The following is a 25740-nucleotide window of genomic DNA, read 5'->3' on the forward strand; positions in this document are numbered from 1 at the left end:
CTAATTGAGTCCAATATTAATAGGCCTACATACATTAATTCAACTACAATACATCTCCTGTGGGCCTGAAGGTGATTTGTGGCCTCTTGAGCAGAGATTTTCTTGCATTGTGGTTGAAGAAGATGCAGAATACGAGTTCTTATTAAGAAAATCTACCGTCTGTAACAGTAGAACATTTCTCTACACCACTTTGTGATGATATATTAAAACTTTATTGGTACAAATTCAGTGTAAAAATCTGACCCATGTTAAAAAATGCCTTCCAGCCTACAGCATATTTTATATTTAGCTATACATTCAAAATTGGCTACTAAAGAAATCTACATTATACAGCCCATCGGTCTTCAACAGTATCTGTGAGTGAAATTATAGTCTGACTCTTTACATTTTTTTTAAAGAATACCCGCATTTATTCCTGTAAGGGGGAAGCAAATGAATACGGACGGCAACACTACAGTGTCTACAGTGTCTGTGTGTGAATGCTTCTGTCCCGTGGTATAAATCACTGCATGTTTATGTGTGGAAGCATGTTTATTCATAAATCTGTGAAAAATGGTCTTGAAGAAAGTAAACTGTCAGGCTGGTTTGCAGGCCAGTTACATAAGCAGCTTGCTTGCTTGCGTATTTGAGGTTTTGGTGGTGAAGGGGGGGGGGAGTGGAAAAAAGTGAAGCAGGGAGAGTAAAAAGAGACAGAAGACTCGGAGGAGAGAAAAATGGGCCTGCGCTGACAACAGACTTTCAAACAGCCTGCCGGCTCTAATACAAACAGTTATAAAACAAACCACATTGCTCAACCAGCAAAGGAAACGTCTAAAAATAACTGGCCTTGGCTGAATTAGGTTACAAGTTTTATAAATGTGGAACTCTCGCTTGTGTAAATGTTATAGTTGAGGACCGACATTCTTCTTGTGACCTGACCTGAAGATGGTCATCAGTCTTCCACACGGACTATAAAGCAATGGTTCATGGGAAAGCTGTAGTGTGACTCAGTAATAGTTATTATTGTTGGATATGACACTGCATATATTAGTACCAAAATAGAACAGCGGTTTTTAAGCTTCATCTCTATGGACCCATGAGTTTTAAATCATCTCTCTCTGGCCCAATTTCTGCAGGCTACTGTGCAAGACAATCTAACTGTGCACTGTTTTAGACCACTGACACAGTTACAAGGACATTTCCTTTCAACATATTATTAACCTTGCACGGCAGCTGTTATTCTCTCGATGTCACGAGATCACGTGAGAATTGTGGGATCACATATCACACGAAAATCCATCTCGTCAGGCTTCATTTGTGTCCGGCAAAGCCAGACTACGGGCTAATCAGTGTCCTGTGAGGAGCGGAGTGGCTTTGTTCAAAACAACAATGGCGGCTCTTGAAGAGGTTAGTGTAGCTGCAATAGCATCAGTTATATCAGAACTGGAGAGTATTTCTCCACTGAAAGAAGAGCAAAGAACAGCACTGAAGGCTTTCCTCGATGTTTGGCTTCTGCAAGAGTTTGATTGACAGATAGTTCATCCAATCACCTTCCAAGTATTTTTTAAAAGTGCCTGCCCTTTTCCAAACAGTTTTCAATGACTGCTTCTCAGATGGTTCTGTGTAACAAAGCACCTGAAAGCACCGCTGTACCCAAGTACAGTTTAACAGAGCTGCTATAGACTTCTTTACATTTATGAAAGGTGTAACTGGCTTTAGTTCAGGTCAATACTGTTGAAAAATCATCTTGCAGAGACTTGAAACTAGTCGGCATTATGACCTCCTGGCTGGTTAATTTAAACACCTGTTAGACATTTAAGCAGCAGTTTTGATGCTAATTCACAGAATCCTTTAAAAGGAACAGTGTGTAACATTTAGGGGGATCATAACATATCTGCAAAGGGAGCAGGTCCTCTTTGCGGTGTCTGCGGTGTTGTACCACCATGTTTCTACAGTAGCCCAGAACGGACAAACCAAGCACTGGCTCTAGCAAGAGCCTTTCGCGTTTTTCCATTACCTGAGGGCCACCTTTGTTGTACGACACGCTTGTGAAACTGCGGTAACGTGAGCTGCAGAGTGCAAAACCGTGGTACTGCCAGCCGCCGTCTGACTTCTGTTGCTCCTGAAGTATTGTTATTCTGGTAAGGATGCCCTCTGAGTGAGGCGAACGGCATTACCACGGTCTTGGAATGGGAGGAGTGAGCGGAGGGGTACTCAGTTGGTTGCAATATGCAACCACACCACTAGATGTCGCCAAATCCTACACACTGTACCTTTAATGCTGTTTTCTGATTTGTTTGTGTGTGTTTTTTACGTCACCACATCTTGTGAATTCAGTGCTATTGGGCAACTAAGCACTTCTTGGCCCTTCAATGAACCCAAGACAGTCAATGAAGGTGGGATAAATACATTAATCTGTCTATAAACTATATATAAACATAAACGTATATGTTCTTTTAGAAACAATTTTGTAACGGCAAAAATATTTGCATTTGGCCGCATTTTCTATCCCATCATCAGGCTTCAGGAGTTTAAAAACTTTTGCAGTTGTAATATGCATGATACAGTATTCATTTCTTTGGTTATTTTTGATGCGCACTTCTATGTGATGTGAAGTCTGCTACAAAAGTTATTCAAAAGCATGCTAATCAAACAGTCTGAGTGTGTGTGTGTGTGTGTGTGTGTGTGCACTTGAGTCAGCTTGTGTGTATTTCAATGCCAGAGCCTGGAGACCCTGCAGAGAAGACGCCACACACGTGCACACACAGGACGCCACATGCACACGCACCCATACACACTCCCATACTCTACTGCTGAGACCACGCAAGAGCACGCTAATCTGTTGGCATGACAACTGGAGTGGAATATTCGCTTGGCCTAGAAAATATGGCTGTGAAGAAAAGATGAATGAGCAGCGAGATATGAATAAAAAAAAAAAAAAAGAAACAGCAACATAAGCCTTCAGACGGTCGGCGCTTTAATTACAGACTTCACTGTCTTTGCAGCAACGCTACACAATGTCCTGTCTCATCCTCTCATCATCAGATAAGTGTGTCACGTGGCTGCAGCTGTGTGTTAGCACGGGTGTGTGCATCCATATGAGTGTGAGGAAGTCAGTGTATGTAATGCTATGGAATACATGAGCGCCAACCGCTCTCCCATCGCCTCGAAGGCAGACACTCCGCAGACCATATTTATAACTACTTGCTGTGTCTACTGTACATGTCGCCTTGCTTTGGGGGTTTTGTTGTTCTGTTTTCAAGCCGCTAATAAAGGCCCTAAACGCCTCTGACAGTCCACGGAGGTCAGCTGGGACGGCCACAAGGAATAAAGTCACGTCCCGGTGCCATAAAACAGGTCTGAATTTATGGTTTAATTCCATCTGAAAGCTTGCGAAGAGAGTGCAAGGATGAGGTTTCTTTTACTGCTGCTCCGCATGATCGCAGAAAGCATTTAAGAGTTTCCTCAACCCGGAGCGTTAATGCTGCTGAGACTCTGGAAAAGCAGCACAGCAGTGGGAAATCTTGTTGGGGGAGGGCAGAATCAAGAGGTTTAATGTGAGACCAGGTACTCTCAACTTTTAAGTTTGGCCGTGTATTATCAAGTGTGATGGATAAATTAATCTTGCTTTAAGATTAACATTGAGTTTAAGAGGTGTGTTAGTGGATTGAAGGAGGATGTTTTAATATCTGTGGTTTTGAGCCACATGGACAAAATTTAAAAACTCGTAAAAAGGTATTGTCACATCAGCAAAACGTCTGGTACACAAGGTTTAATAGAGTTGGCAAGCTCACTTTGGATGGTCTTAACTGTTACATCGTCTCTCTCTCCTTACTTATCGCTGAGAGAAGACGCCAGGCCAAACAATTGAAATTAAAGAGTGGACTGTATGACCCCACTTGGCTTATATCTGAGTGACAGAAGAGAGTGGAAAATAACTGAGAGACTCAGCGGCGGAGGATTTAGTCTTCGGATGGTCCTTTATGTCTCTGCAAAGACGGCCAAATCCTCTGACATAACAGACGCGTCGGCAGAGACAACACATGGTCAATAGATCCCTGATGAGTTGACTGCAGCCCTTAAACAAACAAGTTAATCTGCTGTGAACTCAGTGCAACCCAACAAACAGCTGAGGTTTGATATAAGGTGCATGCAGATGAGATTTGAATCCTGCAGGTGCATGAAGATCACCTTAAAGGAATCATTCCACATTTTAGGAATAAACGCTTATTCTTCGCTGAGAGTTAAGGCCTTTATGCACCACGTCCCTATTTTTTTGTCCGTAATTGTCGTACTTTTAATTAAATACGACCTCACGTCGTGTCAATCACGTTTACACATCAACTCCCAAACTTTCCTCTGTCAATAAAGTTTTCAGAACAGGTTGAATTTTCTGCGTTTTTTCCATCTAAAGCCAAAAGAGGGTTGTTTGACCACTCTGTGCAAACGTCATCATCCAAAATGGCTTGATAACCATTAACTTTGTCTCCCAACACGAAGCACTTTACGATAAAGAAATAAAGCAGAACAGCTTGGAATCGGGGATGGACAGTAGTGATTGTGCTCTAGGCAGCTAAACAATAGCTTCTTGCAAATGTCATTCATTCATTAGCCCCATTTTGGACTAGCGATATCCATTGCACCCACGTCATTAATTCAGTTTCGTCTTTTTTTGCTAATTTTCACAACGAATAGAATAATAAAAATGCATCAGACTCAGTGTGGAAGGTTTCTGTACGTAACATTTTTATGATATATGACGGATTAAAAAAAAGGCATATGAAAAATACAGACTTGGTGTACAAAGACCTTTAGATGAGATGGTCAATACTACTCAAGAGAGGTATCGATCTTCTCGTCTTACTCTCGGCAAGAAAGCAAATAAGTGTATTTCTAAAAAATGTCAAAAGATCCCTTCAAGGTTATTGCATTTCTGTTTCATGTGTGGCATTAAAAGCTTCAAGTCCGGTGAGCAGCCAGACATTCCTGTTTAGTTTGTTGTTCGTGGGAATCTTGATCTCAGCTTAATGAGCATTTGCTGGAATGTTTAATAGAGTGTAGCGCCTCAGGCCGTCCTCGTCTACCTCCAGCTAAAGCTACGAAGCTACTGTAAACATATTAGAGGAGTTAAACTTTGTTGACTTTGTTGAGTTTGCGCATGCATGTAGGGAGGTCAATCATTCTCCTAATCAACCCAGGCATGAGCCGCCGAATTAAATGGTCGGGCAGAGTCGCTTAGACCCCATGCTGGGAGGGAAAACGAGAGAGTAGAAGGGGAAAACGTGGGACAGAGAGATAAAATGAAGGGCGAAGAAGAAGAAGAAGACGAATTAAGACAGAGGCAGGAAGATAAACCGAGGAGGCAGAGAGATACGGAAGATAGGGAACACAGCAGAGAGCGGGGGAGGCTTTAAAAAATGCATGTGTCTCCATTTGGCAGAGGGGAAAAAATTTCCCAGCAGAGAGAGACGGCTGTAGGTGAGAGCACAACCGGAGCATTACCACTCAGATTGTCTAAAAGAAACACGTCCTTATCCCTGGAAGAAAAGGAAGGAGGAAGAAGGTGAGAGTGAAGGGAAGGAGAAGAGGAAGCATGTGGCGATGCCCCGAGGCTGTACTCTCTCTCTCTCCCCCATGATGCCATTTAACTGCTGCTGCTTACTGCGAAGCCTCACACACAAACACAGGCAGCGCAGACATGTTTACATGCGATCCATTTTTACAGTTGAGCGTTTGCTGAAGGCCATTAGGTTAAGTGCTCTCCATTGCAGACTACAGTAGGACCTGATAGTCTGCATAACTCACAGGCAGCTGTAATTGGTCGACTCGTCCTCTTGTGAAACACACACACACTAGCAGTGTCATGGCGGACATGTGGTTCCTATTTGTGCCACAAATCATCAGTCAGCGGATTCAGTGACCCAGAACATTTCACAAATTTCCAGCAGGGCTTTCTTATGTTTGACATGCACGTGCGGTGGAGTCCGTCTCTAATCTGTCAGGCCACGGTGCACTGAGGGAATAATACAGACAGTTAGTCTCCTCTGGGAATCCTGAAAAACAGGGAGACCTTCCATCAGCCCAAAACATTATTCTGAAGCAAAATGCTTTCAAGGTGAAGAAAAAGTGAGTGAGCCGAAGGGTGGAATTAGCCAGTACAAGTTACTGAAATCCTATTTATGACGGGAGCAGGGGTCAGAGAATCCAAAGACATGTTGATTCAAACAGACATTTAAAACTTCAGAAAAAAGCAACCATCTTCTCGTCACCTTTTGGAAGTAAAGTTAAAAATATCTTGCTCTTATCTTGTTAATGTAAAGTGACCTGTAACGTTATCGCTGTTATGGGAATCTGACGCCCTTTGAGAACTCACCCCTCTGGCTGACACAAGTCCTCCAAACTAAATGACAAAAAAACTGTAAGTCATTTGGTCGGCTAATGCGTTGTCCATCAATACTTTCCAAAACCATTATGAATGGCTGTTACAAAAATAATTCATGACTATGGATGTCACGGTTCCAGAAATCTAGTAGTCGATACCAATACCAGGGAATTTCCACAATTCTCGATACCAAATTCGATACCACGGTAAAAAAACAACAAACAATAAATCCCATCTAATTCAACACGTACTCTTTTATTAAAAACATTTGAACATTACAAAAAACAGAGGCATACAGCCTTTAAGTAATAAATACAAATAACTCTCCCATTTTGTTAATTTTGGCGTATCAGCGGCATGTTATCAATCGATAGTCAGATGACGGACACTACATACTGACCATGAATGCATCTGGTCCGTCAGCTCAGAGAAGTATGAGCAGGAGGCAGGGGATTTGCTGTCACAGCGACAAAGCAAACGCACCTATTTGGCAATATTTCACGTTTAATCTCAATGCCATAAGGGAACCATAATGTCAATGACGTAATCGCCGCGAGGTGGATGGCGCCGTCACAGCCGGTGTGCACAGAGCAGCGGCGCCAGGTAGACCCCCGCAGCGGAGCCACGCAGCAAAACTCTGCTGGAGAGGCCGGACACATCGCTACCTGACTGAGTAAAGATCAGAGTCAGCGCTCTGCACATGTTGACCGTCATCTTTTCTTGTAAAATGTGCGGTGTAATCGGTAACACCGGTGTTGTCACAAGTTTATTAACCGGTGGGAACATTTTCCTCACTGTCACATCACTACCAACGACCATTACAGGCATCGTACGGTGCCTTCGGTACAGTAGAAAAAGAGTACCGTCACTTTTTTTAAATTTTTGCATCGACTTGGTACCGAAGTATCGGTTCTCGTGACATCCCTATTCATGACCATAGACCGTATATAAGAAGTGGACGTAGTCACCGTGACGTCACCTATTGGTTTGTGGGTGGCCTTTTTGAAGCCTCGAGGCATCTTGGTTGTCGCAATCTTGGTTTTTGGGCGTCTTGTACAAATACAACCGAACGCTGAATAAGACATTTTTAGGCGTCCAAAAAGGTTATATTATACCTTCATGAACTGAAAACACACTGTGAAAGGGTTAAAGTTCTAAGACGAAAACACAACTCCCAGATTGGACAACGCCGTGGTAGCGACCTGTCAATCACAAGGTAGCCACTGACTGTCAAGCTATCACGCTACTTCTGCCTTTGCTTCTGAGAAACAAAAGTCATACTTCAAGTGGCCACACAAAGCCCATGTCAGTTACGTAACGTAACATAGGTCCCTTTTAAATATTTGAACATACGACCAACACTGTTGTTTGTCTCTTGAGGACAGAGTCATCTGAGAACAGTAAGAAAAAGCCTTTTTTTAGCCTCCTGGTATAATGCTTGCTTTTCAATTAATTATGGTTAATAGTAGTTAGACCAGCCATAATCATGCTAGTTCAATCATCTATTATTAATGTGTACTGACGTTCCAGCACAAGAAGACGAAGACGAATCCCAACGTCCACACTCACGTCGCATTCCTGCAAAGTCTGTGAGGGATTAGGGCTGTCCCACTGTCAAATCGTCAAATCGTCAAATCCTGGAGGGCTCTATATCGCAGACATTTTGAGCCCTTAATGCACACTTTCTGCAGACTTTGCCTGGGATAATTACCCACAAATCATAGCTTTGTGACGTTAAACACTGGGTTACCAGGGGAAATATTTTTTAAATGTAAAAGGTAAACAAAGAGGACAGCACATGGGTATTCAGAAATACTAGGATTTAAAGTTGTACATAAAAAACATGAAATTAGAGGAATGCAAGCATATACACACCTAGTTTATTCACCATTTCTTTAAATTTGGTTTGTCTCGTCTGGACAACATTCAAATCAGGCAGTCAAATAAAAACCCACATTTTTACATAACATGTTTTGGCATCATCAAGGTTACGTGGCATGTCGCTGCTAAGTGCTGCCCCATTCATATTTATACCATTTCAAGCACTCGCAGCCTCTCACACTCAACCATTTACCAGGTGACGTCAGTCAAGTCTCTGAGGGTTCAGGGCTTAAGGGTTTAGGGGGGACATTGGGATTGGGCCGTATACACACAGTATCACTGTGTGGTGGATATCACACCTGAGGGGAACAATGGCTAATGGTGAACAGCTAGCTTCAGCAAAGCAACATCACTACTTTATCAATGATGGCAGTGGTTAAAATGTGCTTACAACAACAACAGGATATATGTCTTTTGGTAATCCTAATTTAAAATATATTAGGATTTTTGTCAATGAAAATAAAACAGGATGCCAACAAAATATTAGGTGGGCCATCAAAAACTGAAATTATGAAATGCTTCATAAACCATTTTTACATAAATATCACTTCACTGGACCTTCAGAATAAAGAAACACATTACCAAGAAGGTTTCTGCTTGGAGCCTGAAGAGGCATTGGAGCAGAAGGTCTCTCTCTTTATGTGGTTGTGTGCATTTCTGTGCATACATGCACTATACATGACTGTATGCTCCCCTGGATTGGCCAGCACTGGTTGTCATGGTTATCTGGCTATACTGTGCCTACTTCGGTCACCATGGAGCCCAGGATGGAGCTGATATCCCAGCATCCCTCGCAAAATGGTTTTCAAAGGCGTGTGCCACACCAAAACCATCATCAAACATTATTTTCTTTTTTTTCTCTCCACAATCACACTAGTTCCTCCTTTCTCCTCTAATTCCACCTCCATCCGTCTGACTGTTTCCCACTCTCTCTTCCTTTTGCTTAGCGTTGCTTTTCTCACCATCCCCCCCTCTCTCTCTCTCTCCTGGTCTCTTATTTTCTCTCCCTCTCATCTCATTTCCCTCCTCTCCCTCTCTCTTTCCCTCTCTGTCTCTCTTGATTTCTATCTCCAATCTCTCTCCTCCTTCTTCTTCTTCCGTCTCACTCAGCTCTAATGAGCTCACCTTAATAACATCGTGGTTATTGACGCTGCCGTGTCCATTTCCTTATTTACAGCGCGCTGAACTAACTTCAACAGCCAGGAAAAACATGACTAGTGATTAATCTGCTCAGAAATAGATACAGCAGCCGGTTTATTTACGTGTGTTTTCAGTAAAAACCTCTCTCTGCTTTTCTAAACGAGTATTCATTGCATAAAATCAGATTTGCGAAACATTAATATTGCTTAAGGGCCTGGATTGGGTTTTGTGAAAACACGTCGCACTTTAAACCTCTTTAATCTCTGCAAATGCATGCCGGGTTTGTGTGTGAGTGTGTGTGTGTGTGTGTGTGTGTGTGTGTTGGTGTGCCTCCCTTACAGTACGTGTCCCTCTTCCGGCGAAGAAGAGGAGAGGTGTGAGGCGCTGCCGGAAATGTGCGAGACTGTAGTTTTTTTTTCATTAAGGCTGTGGTCTACACATACAGACACATCAATCGCTGATATGTGCTGACATTTCCAGATGTTTGCTGATGTGGACGTTTCGCAGAAGGTCACTCATGTGAGACCGCAGTGGATCGAACCTGTTAAATTGTTTATTAGGCTTAAAAACACTTACAGACAGTTAGAAAACTGGGCATACAGCCTCACTTTCTTTCCCTCTCTCTCTCCTGGCGATGCCGCCCGGCTGCGACTCCCGTGGAGCGACCAGGGAGCTCGGCCAGGCCGTGATAGTGACACGCTGTAGCCCCATAAAGCTGCTCCAGCTTGAAGCACCGGCCAAACTAAAAGCTGCTTAGCAGGACAAAAAACTCCAGCTGAGTCCCTTAAAGCTGCACTAATAAGAGCTGTTAGAGGAGGAATCGTCAGACGTATCGCACACGCGATTACGAGGACATCTCAGAACGTGAATGCAAAGATGGATGGTGATGTATACAATCAGGACATAGAGCTAAAAAGAAGCTGAATGTGTGCTTCATTGGATTGAAATGGCAAATATTTTCTGAAGTGGATGTCACACAGCATCAGGTCTTGCATGCCTTGAAATGCAACAGCTCCATCCGGCACAATTACATCTCACAACGAGACAAAGAGCAGGGAAGCTGTTGCATGTCTGAGCATGCGTCTTGGAGCGCTCCGCCACCATGACGGCAGGCAGGCGTCGGCCGCGGATGCAACAAGCCAACCCTGAGCGCTTTCGCCGCTGATTGGAGAAGAAGAGTGGCAGAAATGGTGTAAACACAGAGAACAAAAGAGCCACAGAGGCGGCCGACGAGAGGGCTACGGCGGCCACAGGGGCCTGGACGGCAAACATAACACAACTGCGGCACTGTCACCCCCTCTGCCCAAACTTGGCAAGCTCCTCCATAGCCCATCAATGCCCTCTGCTTCTCCCAGGAGCCTGACACTTTCCTGCACAGCCAGCTAGCACATTAGCATGCAGCCCCATCCCCCTGCAAGGGCAACCAGCCGCTCACAGCAGCACCCATCATACACAGAAACGCTTCATATGCAGCAGCAGCAGCTGGAAAAGACAATCATGATGCATTTTTGGGTGGATCTAAAAGGCATCTGATACTGACAAAAGCAAACAGAGACATCAGATTCTGGGTGTCTCCATCTACTGATGGATCCACCGTAAACACCTTTCCCATCCTTGGACTACCTACCTGACTTTGAACTCAGTGAGCTGTGGCTGTGCCCCCGGTTCAGCACAGTAGATCTGGGGGAAGTAGAACCGGTGCGACTGCAGGTTGATGTCCATGGTGTCCACACACAGCAGACACACAGGTCAGCCCTGTTTCACGACTACAAAAATGCAAAAATAAAAGTCTGTATTTTTTGCTTTTTCTATCCTGAATTTTCGTCGCTGACACTTCCGCTAAAGGTCAGAGTTCAGCGCCAGCATCACCCAGTCTCTCTCCCAGAGTGGTCGCCGGGCTACAGAGCGCTACCGCCAGGAAGGCATCCCCCTCTTCTTCGTCTCCTCCGTGTACAGCACATTCAATCACCTCTGCTGCCCGGCACCGAACAGGCACACTAACCTATTTCCCCACTAGTACACTCAGCAGCTGTGAGAACAAAGATGACTCCAGTAAAAAAGATGCTGCCTCCTAAAAGACACACAAGAAAAAAGAATAATCCTGGTTTGTGGTCATCAGTTCATCCTTCAGCAGGTGGAGGAGCAAAATTAGGAAGAAACGAAGGAGAATTTTGAACTGTGGGGGGGTAAAGAGAGGCTTAAAAATGGGAGAGCAGCAGCCTCATACAGATGAGACTGAATGGTAGATGAGAGTCCTTTGGTTTTTTACGCTTCAGAGACAGAGGAGGGGGGAAAGAGAGAGAGAGATGGAGATAGAGAGAGATTCCCGGTGCTGTGAGGCGTTGCCCTCGCACTGCCTCTCCTCTCTGTGTCTCATTGGATTACCTCCTCCCTCTCTACCCTCCCCTCCTCCTCCTCCTCCTCCAGCCTCCATCCCTCCCTTCCTCCCCTCCCAGCTGTGACAAGAACGATGGGCCGCCAGCCCCGGAGGCTGCTGGTCCTGCCCCTCCTTCTCCTCCTTCCCCCCCCCCCTCTCTCTCTCCTTCCTCCTCTCACTCACCCCCCCTTCTTCTGCTCTCCTCTCCCGGCTGCCGGATTGGCCGAGGCGAGGATGCGTAAGCCCGCATGGAGAGGGGGGCGAGAGGTGAAGAGGAGGAGGAGGAGCAACAGATTTTAATTCATCTGATGGCTCCCGTCTTTTCTCGCATATGATTTGAGGTGGTATGCCGGGTTTGGGTGGAGCTCTGGATGCAACACACTCACACTCACACACCGGTATACACACACTGGTATACACACACTGGTATACACACACTGATCTGACAGCTTTTACCGGATGTTCATTAACAGAAAGAGACACAGGTGGAGAAAAAGCAATGCATCCCTTTGTTGGAACTTGTGGCTGTGAACATTTCATGTAAACTACACACAGTTAGAAGAATATGAAGATACATTTACATGTGCATAAGCTGTCAAATTTAATTGAATTAAAAATGTCAACGTCTATAAAACATTAAGAAACTACAGTTGTTCCGAAATCGATACCATTATCGGAAATGCGTCAGATACTGCCCAGAATTCAAGATCGGTATTGGCGAGTACGCAAGTTTATGCATCGATACGATACCATAATTTATTAACACAGCAAAAAAATCAATTTATTTAACCGGATTATTTTATATTTTATATATTTTTTATTATTAAATTATGTTTTTTGTAACTGACAAACAGAATAATAAAATAAAGTTGTATTGCAATTATTCTCTGTATGCATTTGTTCATGCTTTACAAAGGTTTTAACCTGAGCCATATCAGTAGTAAACAGTTGTTAAATAACAATAATAATAATAATAATAATAATAATAACTATTTTTTATCACACTGGTATCGGATTGGTACTCTGTATCGGCCAATACTGCAAGTTCAGGTATCGGAATCGGTATCGGGAAAGAAAATATAGTATCTAAAAACCTCTATAAGTAACCAAATTTGAGCGTGCAAAGCCAACATTTGCCTCTTTCATATTTCCTTGCTCTCTCCATCCAGATTCATGTAGATTATAAATTTGATACAGTAATTCCTGTGTGGCCATAACACTAATCTTCTGGGTAAGTTCCACATCCCAGCAGCCTGCCAGTAACCAATAAATCCCTCCCATATTTACTGTACATCCTCTGACATCCCAGGAAAATATCCCACCCGTGGGCTCTTTCTAGTACAGCTCACCCGGCTCGCGTCACCCACATCTGTCCTGCTGTGTTTTTTGCCAGAGGGCAATTTCATTGATTGGACCGGCTATCGGACTGTTGGATGACATGGTTTGCTCTGTAATCGCTGTGGACGGCAGTGGACTTTGCTATTTGACAGCAATTTTGAACTGTTTACTCGCCTGCTGACAATGGTGTTTTGCCACATTTTAATATCCGTGTGCTATTAGTTCACATATTTACCAGGCCCTGGGAATAAACATAACTACTTCAGCTAGATGCAAATGTCTGCTTGCGATGAGTTGCATCATGTAGCCTTCTCACACAAATGAGGCATCATTACAGCTCCACAGCAATTTAAACACAGATTTACAGTAAACAAGTACTTCAGCGATTTAGTAATGTGCTTCCACAAAGTTGAGAGGTTTGCAAGAGACAGATTAAAGAAAATCAAAATCGAAGCTGTGATATGCTGACTAGTATGAGCCAAGCTCCAAAAACACTGGATCCTACATTTCCCATAATTCAACACACTAGCATCTTTCATTAGACTTGCCCTGCCATCCCTGTCTTCTAAGAATTATGTTCCAATACAACTAAACTGCATTCTCAATTATGTTTGGAAGGAAACGTATTTCGTTGCGGATTACATTTGTCCTCGACGTATCACAAATACATTTGTAAGTCCGTGGACAGCCGCAGCGAGTAACGTAGTAGTAGTAGTAGTAATTTAGTACAACAAGCGACGTGCAGAGCAGGTGATGTGGTATATCAAGCGACAGTTAATGAAAGCTACATGGAAAAATAATGTTATTGTAAACGTAAGTTTGTAGTTTGTAGGAGACAGGGCTGCCCTTGCCTGGTGAACACCCATGACATTTATACTCACTGCCCCAGCATTTCTGTGCTGAGATCACCATGATGACATCATCAGGGTTAAAATACAGCAGACTACCGTTGGACCCTGACCAATCACAGCTTGCCTTTGACTTGCGTGACATACATAGGTGATTTTTCCTTCTCAGATGGTAGAAAGAGGACGAGTGTGTTGGTGTGCAGTACACAGTATTGTGTTCTGAGGGTAATGTCGTACCCATGGGTGTGAAATGGTTATTTCCACTGAAATGAAATAAAACATTATTGAAGATGTCATAGAAGAGAGAGGGCAAAAACAAATCTGACATGCTTTAGCGTCCCAAATGCATCAGTTGTCTTCCACTGTAACACGAGCAACTGTTGCTTCCGATGCTAATTGCTATTCCCGACCCCCAACATCTATCGGCCCATTATTGGACTGTTATTGTATAGTCTATTCCCGGTATTAAGCCATTGAGGCTCCTCCTGTAACCTAAAATTTCCAGCCAAAAAATCTGTGTGGCATGTTTATCGGTTTCTTGAAGCAAGTGCACCTGTCTGTCTCTGTCTGCCTCGTACATCATACCAGCAACCATTACTGGGATATCCTGGAAACAGACAAATTGCATTGTAAACAAATGGATTTTTTTTCCTCCTACGGGCAGCATTTTCATCTTCTGAAAAAGAAGTCCCAAAAGCTGAATATGACACTTGTCACTTGTTAAGAGGGATGTCTTTGCCATGTGTGAGTATACAGTATGTGTGAGTTTCAGCTTGATTTATAAGCCACATAAAGTTCCACAATGTGTATCCACACAGATTGCACACAGGACAGTTAAATCAATAAATGACATTCTTTCCAAATTAAACTTTAGCACGCCATGGGCAGCTGCATCCTTTTCTTTTAAACTCTCACTATGATTCACTGACTGAAGGCTTTGAAACGGCGGCACACTGGACTACATTTATATTAAAGCATGAATCAATTCTCTTTCTGAAAAGGCAGAGAAAGATTGAACAGTAACTACTGTTCAAGTCATTCATCTTTCTCTCTTTTTCTGTTCTTTACCATCATATTGTGGTTGTCACAATGGACGCCACTTTAGCCTTCACCACAGTGACTTGTGTGAGAGTGTCGGTCTTTATCTGAGCAGTGGAGAAACTGTCACCGTGAGCAGAGAGCACAAGAGAAACAAGACGGGAAAAAAGCATTCAGCAGACTGACAGATCAGGGGTCACAGATGGAGAAGAGAGTAGGAATGATTTTACAACAATCGGATGACGGAGGGGGGTTGGAGTAGAAAGAAAAAGATGGAACGAGGAGGAGGAGGGGATAGAGGAGCAGACAGATGGACAGACAGGTAGAGAGCGTTAAATGCCTGGCAAGAACGATGGGGAGAGAAACAGGGGAGAGCTGGAGAGAGAAAGATAGAGAGGCAGAACAGGAAGGGTGAAAGGACATCCAGCTTCCACTTACAGTATGCACCCATCCCCCATCCCCCATCTCTCTCTCTCTCTCTCTCTCTCAGGTTAGACCCCGGTAGCAGATTGTATTATAATCCTCAAAGCTACACACCTCCGTTTCCTACTGTGTGTTTCTGGATGTTTGACTGTGTGTGCGTGCGGGTGTATATGTTTGAGAGAGAGAGAGCGGCCAGTGCTACTGTAACTATTAGCATACAGCAGGAGGGATGGCCTTCTCTCTGACACACAGCATGACTGAGTAAGCGTGTGTGTGTGTGTGTGTGTGTGTGTGTGTGTGTGTGTGTGTGAGGCAGGGAGGAGAGGACAGAAAAGGAGGATGTGACAGAGCTTTGGGGTGAAAATGGTCAAATCGCACAAAGCAAAAATGGCGAGAAAAATGATGCTGCTGATGAAACTGTGGGGAAAAGTGACATGACATTTGGTGAAATGTGTGTAGACGTGTAACTAGAGTTTGACAGATGAGGTGGTATTAGGTTCTTGGATCCTGAGATGTTCCCTTTTACCCCTTTTCCATCACTCCGCTACAGGTTGACCTTTGACTCATTTGTCAAGAACTGTACGGAACATTTAACTATACTTATGTAGGCTACTTTTTTGCAATCTGTAACCATTATCATCTAGTCATATCAGGGGTTTGCAATGTTTTGGTGAACCCTGAAGAATATTTTTTATCTGCTTTAAGGGGTCTTCCTTTTACATCTACTACACTAGTCTTCTGTGGTGGTTCCAGGGAATTTGCAATTGCATTTCAACACATTTTTTGACTACGTCTCTGATTGATTTATTCAGATTTTTCAGCCTCATGATGGTGATGATTGAGAGACAACAACAAATGCCAAATGCAAATGAACACTTGACCTTTAAAGGAACAGTGTGTAGGATTTGGCAGCATCTAGGTGGTGCGGATGCAGATTGCAACCAACTGAGTACCCCTCCGCTCACTCCTTCCTTTCCAAGACTGCGCTGCCGAGTGCAAAACCGCGGTAACGCCATTCGCCTCGCTCAGAGGTCATCCATACCATAATAACAATACTTTAGGAGCAACGGAAGTCAGACGGTGGCTGGCAGCTGGCGGCTGGCGGTACCACAGTTTTGCACTCTGCGGCTCACATTACCACAGTTTCACAAGTGTGTCGGAGAACTACGGTGGCCTTCAGGCAACGTAAAAACACAAAAGGCTCTCTTTAGAGCCTGTGTTGGTTTGTCTGTTCTGGGCTACTGTAGACACATGGGGGAGCAACATGGCAGACTCTGAAGAGCACCTATGAGCTCCCTATGTAGATAAGAAGGGCTCATTCTAAGCTAACGGGAACAACGATTCTTAGTTTCAGGTGATTATACACTAATGAAAACCTAGCTTTGAATATTATATACCATTTCTGCCAATAAATCCCTGAACTGTTACACACTGTTCCTTTAACTGGTTCTTTTGTTCATTAAATCACAATGAACTGAAACACACCTGCCAAGAAACACTTGCAGACAATTGTCAAATTGGCTCCCTAAAATTGGGGGGCAAAAGTGGGATAAAAGGGGCTACAATTCCTACACAGTTCACCCAAGGTAGATTTGAACACCCTCAAATTAAAGCTGAGTGCACGCCCTTTGACCTCACTGCCATTGTTTCATTTCTAATCCAGTGTGCTGGAGTCAAAACAACAAAGAAATGTGTCACCGTCCAAAGCCATGCAACACAGCTATCCAGTCACATGTTGTTCTGTATAATCCAATCTGATTTCCCAGTCCCTTCATCCCCACAAACACCCACAATCCACCTGTATGCAGTGCGGTCACGCAACACACGGTAAAGTGAGGCGTAGAGAGAAACGGGATTAAATGAGTGCAGGAGGTGTGACAGCGAGGAGGTTAAAGATCTCTGACGTTTCCTGTCTTCTCAGTTAACTCACACTAGCTCATCCTCTCAGGCCCGGGGACTCGAATTTCAGCTGCAAACAAACACACACATGCACACGCTGTCTGCCTCACATGAGCCGATCATTTTAATTACGCCGCACACCAATGGGAGCTGGCAGAGGAGATACAGAGGGGGGAAGGGAGAGAGAGAGAGCGGGGGGAAAGGAGGAGGGAGTGATTTCCCTCTCATTCACAAAGATTTGATTACCTCTCTCTCTCTTAAACACACACACACACATCTGCGTAGATCAGCTTCAGCGCTCTGCCTTGTGACGCCTCGGTGTGCATAATTATGACTCACAGACCACACTGCTGTCACCCAGAATGCACTGTGTTATTATACAGATTCACAACAGAGACAGGACACGTGACCTCACACCTGACACTGGATGTATCACAGTGTGCAACATCCTTCTCCATTTTGTGTCGTGTGCGTGTCGGACTGCATTACGACAAATGTGGCTGTTATTACTCACAGATGAGACGTGGCTGCAGCTTCACGCACAGGCAATGACGTGGTACAATCTGTAAGCTACAGCTTCTGCAATATGTAAGTATATAGAAGCCCATTTATTTTATAACGCAAGTAGAGAAACTTAACAACAAGCTGATAAACTTTTAGTGCCCATACGCCGTCACAGATATCTGTGCATTCTTGTTTCTGCCACATTAACAGAATATTTCTCATAGAAATTGGCTTACAATGCAGTTGGCAAGTGCCAAATTGATGACAAATTGATGACAAATTGATGACAGCTAACAAAAGCATCACAGTTCTTTGCAGCTTTTAGCAGAAAGACTCAACCCTACGGTTATATAATACAAAATTGAAATATAATTGCTCCCTGTATTATGAAAACATAGAAAACATTTCCTTAGTATGTGCACAAAAAAATGTAATCCGGGTCACTTTATGTTTCTTTCTAAACATACTGTTATTTGCAAATTAGTGGTATATATTTGTAATTATACTACTACTCTGTGTTTATTGTATGCACCTGTCATTGTAGTCTTAATTGTAACTTGTCAACTAGCTCTGTTAACCCATCAAAATTATGTAACATCTATTTTAGCTTCAAGTGTCCCACATGCAAAAGCTAGCGGTGAACATACACCGATCAGCCATAACATTAGGACAGCAGGGAACATCCCACAAGAGCTGCTCTGACCCAGCCGTCTAGCCATCACAATTTGGCCCTTGTCAAAGTGGCTCACATCCTTACGCTTGCCCATTTTTTCTGCTTCCAACACATCATCTTCAAGGACAAAATATTCACTTGCTGTCTAATATATCCCACCCACTGCCAGGTGCCATTGTAACAAGATAATTAATGTTATTCACTTCACCTGTCAGTGGTATAGTCAATATTTGTCAAAATAGCAATCAACTTGTTAATTAACTTGCATTAACTTGTAAATAATACAAGTCACATTTCAAACTGATATATTTAAACCTGCATTGACCGATTTTTCAGACACTTGGGTGCAACAGAAACAAGCTGTAAACACTTTTAAGTCGATACATTCTCACTCCCAACTTGCCAGTTACTGCTGCCTGGTCAGTGGCCCTAAGCTTCAAACTATGACGCTCTAGGTACCTCTCTAGCGTCAGTTTTGGACAGGGAAGGGAAGGCGTGTCAGTTTCTGCTTGTTACATTAATAGTGTCTTTTCAAAATAAACTTCCGTGTTTACAAGACCGTACAATTTCCGCTCATTACATGCATTGTATCTTTTCAAAATAAACTTCCAATGTAGGTTTACTTAGTTTTTAGGTTTACATACACAACAAAACTACTTGGTTAGGTTTAGGAAAAGATCATAATTTGGTATAAAATAAGTATGTTTGTTATGTGAAATATATGTAAGTTTGTTACATAACTGGCGTTAATTAACTCTGCAAGTTACATCACAAAACTGAGGTAAAGTAAGTCAACAGTGACTTGGTTTCACACAGGACACGACCAGTGGTCTCTTGAGGGAAAGTCCTGTGTTTGTTAGAGTCATGTTTGTGACCGCCTGACAGATATAAGTCCAATAAGTCTCTCTGCTTTTAGCTCCGTTTTTTGGTCTCCACCAACTCAAATAGGGAACTATCTGGCTCTTTAGCTGCTAAACAAAACAAAGACAACGACGATAAACACTAAAACACTCGTAAAGCTGAGAGGAAGTGGGAGATAATTATCTGTGAGCTCGTCATGAGTGACCCCTTTCACATAGACTTAGTCATTTGATTCATTATTCATATAAAAACATTATATCATGGCAGCTTTAACTATTCACCAGATGGTGTTTTAATGGGCATGAAGCCTTGTTGCAACATTGAACACTGATGTTAGACTTTGTATTTTTAGGATCATAAACGTGTTAAAAAGCAGTGTTTACCATATGGGAACATTAGATGACTGCATCCTCGATAGCCTGCGGTTTAAAATTAGTCAGAATTTCCAACATCTCTGGAAGAAAATGCTAAAAAAATACCTCAACTTTAAGGTTGTTGCAACGAGGGTGTAATCAAGAGCACCCACCTGTGCGACTTCAAAGCACACAGCTGTGCACTGAGAGAGAAATCTGACCTCCACTGCTAGTCATGACTCTAGCAGGGGGGCATTACAGGCAATAACATAAACCAAGATATTGTGATTTATTTCATGGCAGGCACCAGATGCACGCAATATTGGTTTACAGTGGAGGTGTAATATAGAAATGCCCAAGTTACTCCCCCACCCCCTCTTAAAGGGTATGTTCCTCTTACAGCACACGCCAATAAGAAATCATACATTCACTTTCACACGTTGGGTATGAATGAGCCGATTTCACCTCTGTGTGTTCGCCCTTGTCCTGCAATAATTCAGCACAGTTACTATTAATGTGGGTATTCATATGGGTCACACACATACCACCAACTGCTCCTGTCAATACGCATCAGCCCACAGTGATGATGCCGGATCGATAAAAGCCCACACTTCACTTTCAGAGCATAATGAAACGCTCCGATTCACGCAAATGGAGCCGGTGGTGGCGGTGGTGGGAGGGAGACCACCACGAGCCGGACCGGGATGGCTTGGGCCGTAGGCAGAGAGCCACGCATCAATCCTGCTGTCACACTTCATGATCAGTCACAAGCAAAATGTAAAAAGCAGTCATCTAGTTACAGAATATGCAATTTAATACGTAGTTAGCAGGTACATAAGGCTTCATCCTGGGATATCTTAGTCAAAGTGGCACCTCAGTCTGTGCAGTTATTCATAGCACATCACATCTCTAGTCATTTGCATAAACTGACAGTTAATATGAATTGATTATGAATGACTTCTATATGAAATGTCACATGTGCACTGAGTTAGTCTTGTGAGAAAGATGGTAATACAAAGTAGATGAAACAAGTTGATTACATGAAATTAGATAAAATTAAGATTAGATTACCACCAATGCGATAACGAAATTAAATGACAATACTCCTGCTTCTGACATAGGATTATTTAAAGAGGACCTATTATTCTTAATTTCAGGTTCATACTTGTATTTGGAGTTTCTACTAGAACATGTTTACATACTTTAATGTTCAAAAAATGCTTCACCTCTTTTCACCCTCTGTCTGAAACACTCTGTTTGAGCTCCGGCCTCGCCCTCTCGAAAAGCCCAGTCTGCTCTGATTGGTCAGCTGGCCCACTGTTATGATTGGTCAACCGAACCAAACTCTTCAGACTCTGCTCAAGCGCCACTCTAACTAGCTTTGTTTGACGGTGTGCCAAACTAGCTGCTAGGCAGGTATTATGCAAATGTGTTACTTAGTGACATCACCACATTACAGAAGAAAAGGCGGGACTTCAAGCAAGATGTTTCAGGCAGTTCAGGAGCAGGGTTTCTGTGAGGGAGAGTAACTCCCTTTGGTGTGGACTTTGGGCTTTGTAACTTTACAGACCTTTTACATGCACAAAAAACTATATAACACACTAAAGGAAAGGGAAAAAGCACAAAAGCATAATAGGTCCCCTTTAAGAGCCTTATGTTGGAAACTGAAATAAGAAATCTGACATTTTATGTCCTTAAAACAGTCATTTAACTTGTTTCAAGCTCAGTATAGTCTTATTACAGTAGAAAAGTCTCCAATTCAGTATAAGCAGCAGATTCAGCTTTATGAGCAAAATAAATTTTGATACAAAGCTGAGAAAAGCGGCTTGATAAATGACTTGAATGATCAATAAATCAAGACAGTCCACAGCCATGCTAGTGGCTCTGTGAAGATATTCTTCGGTACAGCGGTGCTTTGAGCTAACTTCTAACTTTGAGTTATTGGTGTTGTGTCAGACTAACATAGAAAAGAGGCTGCTGCCTTTACAGTCTATTAATCAATAAGTGGGAGAGACGGAGAGATGGAGAAGGAAACTGGGATGATAAGAGGAATCAGACACTCCGGCTCCATCGAGCCAAGGATCAGTCCTTCAACCCAAACCCCCTGACTAGAATCACCAACCCGGGCTTTACTGTACCAGGATTTTCCCCCTGAGACGTACAGCACCTTCAACCTCTCCACAGCTGGAGATAATTGAAACTATTATGTCTAATCTTGACAAATGAGAAACAGATACTGTAGCTGTGTTGGTTTCAAGCTTCTGACTCTCTCAGTAATAGAAAAAGGAAAAGTCCAGACAGGATTAGATGTACTCAAGCATGAACCTTGCTTGATTTTAGGACCAAATTCAAACATTTATATAAGATAATATATGAAAAATGTCTGTTCATTTTCTGTTTACACAACAGAGCAGACTACTCGGAGTCTCTCTGTCTAGAAGATACCCAGAGGGGAATTTATGTGGGATAGAATTTATATTGTGCTGATATTAAATCTAAACCCTTGGCCTGTGTTTGACCTGTGATCTTTAAAAACACTTCAAAACAACTCAGATTCTGCAGTTCGCCGTGATGCTACTGTATCTGTGACCTTGATTAATGCACGTTTGAACTGCAGCTCACAGCACTGAGATCAATGCTCATTCGATCACAGCACAAAACAACTGTTTGTGCCCTACAAACATGCATACTATAGTAGGACTGCAAAGACACACGTGATCAGCTAAGCTCACAATCAACAATATATTTGCTCAATCTTGCACATTTGAAGTCATACAAACATGTAGACAGACAGAGCAGGATACAAACGGACCACACAAGCAGAGTCACGCTCACATGTACCCAAACTGTGTGAAGCACTGGCTTGTTGTGGTGAGTCACAGTCTATGTTGCCACCTACAGAGCACCTCAGCAAAGCACAGAATCACTCGTACTAAATCACAGCTGAGCATCTAAGTGGCTGTCAGACAAAACCTAAAAAGAACTAGTGTATCAGCAGACAGCTTGTCGGACTGGTTTACATCAAACAAAAGCTCCAATGCTGGAATAAAATGAGTCAAAACTCCATAAAGAAGTGACAAATTTAAGAATGCTGGAAAAAAAAGTCAGTGTGCTTGCGTACTATAAAAAACATTTGCTATGCATCCCAATAACCATACTACCATATTATTTAGCATGCCAGAAAAAGATTTAGTATGTCCCAATACATAGTATGTCAAATGCAGTATGCAGTATACTGCATGCAACTTTGTAAGGGCAGCTGCAGTACGTACTAAAAGTAAAAAGAAGAAGTATACGATTTGGAACGTAGCCTTTATTTGAGTGTGTTGTTGATGTACGATATCGTCTCATAACGCAATGCACAAAGGAAATGGAGGATCTGTAATTAGCTTGAAAAAAATACAAATAAAACTAATGCTGCGTTCAAAATCACATACTTTTTCTTTTTACTTTTAGTACGTACTGCACCTGCAGTATTTTTAGCATACTGAATTTGACATACTATGTATTGGGACATACTAATTGCGTTCCACTACCCATACTACCATACTATTTAGTATGCCATAAAAAGATTTAGTATACCTATAGTATATCCCAATACATTGTATGTCAAATGCAGTATGCCAAAAATACCAGGATGTCCTACTACTATCTGGTCACATTTTGCAGTATGCAAGCCAGCATGCTTTTCTGGCTATTCTGACCCACAAAAGAGGGTACTGCATGCAACAGTACATACTTTGTGAGAGCAGCTGCAGTATGTACTAAAAGTAAAAGTATGCGATTTGGAATGTAGCCTAAAAACGTCATTTTTTCACTTTTTACTTTTAGTACAAACATGTGACTGGATGTAGTCCTGTTACATCATGGTATTTTTGGCATACTGCATTTGAAATACTATGTATTGGGACATACTAAATCTTTTTCTTGCTGTTCTTAAATCTTCTAGTGCAAACTTATTTCCTGTTTAACTAAATGAGAAAAAAAAGATGGTATACTATTCAAATGTGTATATAGAACACACTATGTGCAGTACAATTAGTATGTAAGACATAGCACAAATGTATCATTGTGGTCCTGGGTGGAACAAGTCATCCGTCTAGTTTACCATCTTCCATACAGCAGGCTACGGTACTAGCATACACAGGGATAAAGAGCCTTGCTCAAAGGCACATGTTAAGCCATATGATAGCATGTCAGTACCATCAATATAACACAGAGCTGAGATGACAGTAGGGATGATGGCAGCACAGAGAAAGGCAGAGAGAGTTTGAGGGGGAGCTTGTTAAAAACCACACTCTGACCTTGGGACACTCACTCACTCACTCACTCACTCACTCACTCACTCAAGCCAACAGTAATCAGAGCCATCTCTGGGTTCCCCTCCTGTTCATGGTGAACCTGTGCCACACTGGTGCCTCACCCACATCCGTGTAGCAGCAGGCTCGCAGCTGATTGGCTGCCCAGCTTACCAGTAACATTTCACCTGATAGGCTCTCACAGTCAGCCAGTAAAAACCAACCAGTGCTTGCATCCCTGAGACAGCTGTGTCATGAACACTCTCAGCTGATTGGCCCTCAGCAGGGGAAGGTGTGTGCGCGCGTGCATGTGGGTTTCATTTGCAAGCGTGCACACACACAGACACACACATATAGGTGTGTGCTTGACAGACAGAATCAAACACATGTGGCTGCTTTTGTAAAAATCCAATTAAGGATCATATATACTAATTCCTGCACGTGTAGTCTGGTTTCCATGACAACACCATCCTTTTTTTTTTCCCTCCGCAGACAACCTCCACGTGACACATCAACAGAGGAGAGCTGGAGTCAGAGATGTCTCATCATCAAAGCCCTCTTGCCTGTGTATTCACGACTGTAATGTGCTGATCTCTTTAAAGGTCCAGATGTTGTCGGCCAACAGGTGACCTGCCTGGTCAATAAAGGAGCGTGGTCCTGAGATACACCTTTTTGTGCTGCGGTGCACATGCACATGCCCATCTCAGGCCTCTGGATGCAACTGCGCCAATGAAACCAATAGTAGCTTATACATCCTTTAATATCCCATAATAATAATAATAATAATGCGCAGTGGAATCTCTGCGCTTTATTGTGCAGCAATGCTTACCTCATCTTCTCCTCCTGTCCGTTTGACTGAGATGAATAAGTGTTGAGTGCTTTGTCCTTGAGTAGAGTTTTAGTATATAAATGCTCCAGCAGCAGCAGCAGATCAGTCTCTGGCTGCTTTATAATAAAAAACCAGCGATGCTGCCCAGCGAGGTCTCCTCCTGCAGCCGGCTGGATGTGCAGATGTGCAGATGTTGAGGGAGGAAAAAGGCGACAGGGTGTGGAGAAAATGCTACACGGATGCTCCCACAGTTTTCAGGTCTGTCTGTCTTTAGAAAAATAATAATAATAATAATAATAATAAAAAAGAAATGTTCTCCTGTGTCGTGGTGTCAGGCGGCTGGTGGTTCGGTCGTCGAGGCCATTTCAGAGAGAAGCACGCCGCTGTCTGCAGGACGAGGAGCCGGGCGGAGGAGAGGCTGACAGCGGCTTCTGAGGTGCCATCTTTTCCTCCCTTCAACCACTGGGAGGCTGGATGGAGAGAGAGAGAGAGAGAGAGAGAGAGAGAGAGAGAGAGTCTTGGTGGTTTTGCTGCACGGTAGCGCCCTCGGTCTGGTCATGCAGCTGCCGTGCAAGCAGGTAGACAAAACAAACGCACTCTTAGAGAATAAGTTCTGACAAAATAAAATAAATTAAAAAAAAAATAATTTAATTATTTTTTTTCTGTGTTCAGAGAAAAGTAACACTAATGGCTGTTAATTTTTTTTTTAAATATTTTTATTCCACTGTAAAACAATTAATCATTTCATTTTTTCATTTAAAAAATGTATTTCGAACTTGTAGAATAAAATTTAATTTTTTTTTTTAAATTAATTCTTTTTTTTGTGTGTGTTCAGAGAAAATTAACTCTAATACTGTTAAAAAATATACATATATTTGTATTCCACTGTAAAACAATTAAGAGCTTCATTTCATTTT

General features: G+C 42.8%; 1 protein-coding gene across 3 annotated transcripts in view; it reads right to left on the reverse strand.

Annotated features, from left to right (window-relative positions):
* The window catches only part of evlb (Enah/Vasp-like b), a 57813-nt gene extending 32442 nt beyond the window's left edge, over window positions 1–25371 (reverse strand). The window contains exon 1 of one of the 3 annotated variants that reach the window (XM_037751234.1): window positions 24824–25371. In XM_037751234.1, the coding sequence (XP_037607162.1) occupies window positions 24824–24828 (5 nt within the window). In that variant the 5' untranslated portion in view covers window positions 24829–25371. Of the gene's footprint in view, window positions 1–11009; window positions 11751–24823 lie in introns of those variants that run through there. The other 2 variants (XM_037751232.1, XM_037751233.1) reach the window with 2 other exon arrangements.
* Between the last annotated feature and the right edge of the window lie 369 nt (window positions 25372–25740).

Source organism: Sebastes umbrosus, chromosome 18, assembly GCF_015220745.1.
Source record: "Sebastes umbrosus isolate fSebUmb1 chromosome 18, fSebUmb1.pri, whole genome shotgun sequence".
In the NCBI taxonomy this organism is placed as follows: domain Eukaryota; kingdom Metazoa; phylum Chordata; class Actinopteri; order Perciformes; family Sebastidae; genus Sebastes; species Sebastes umbrosus.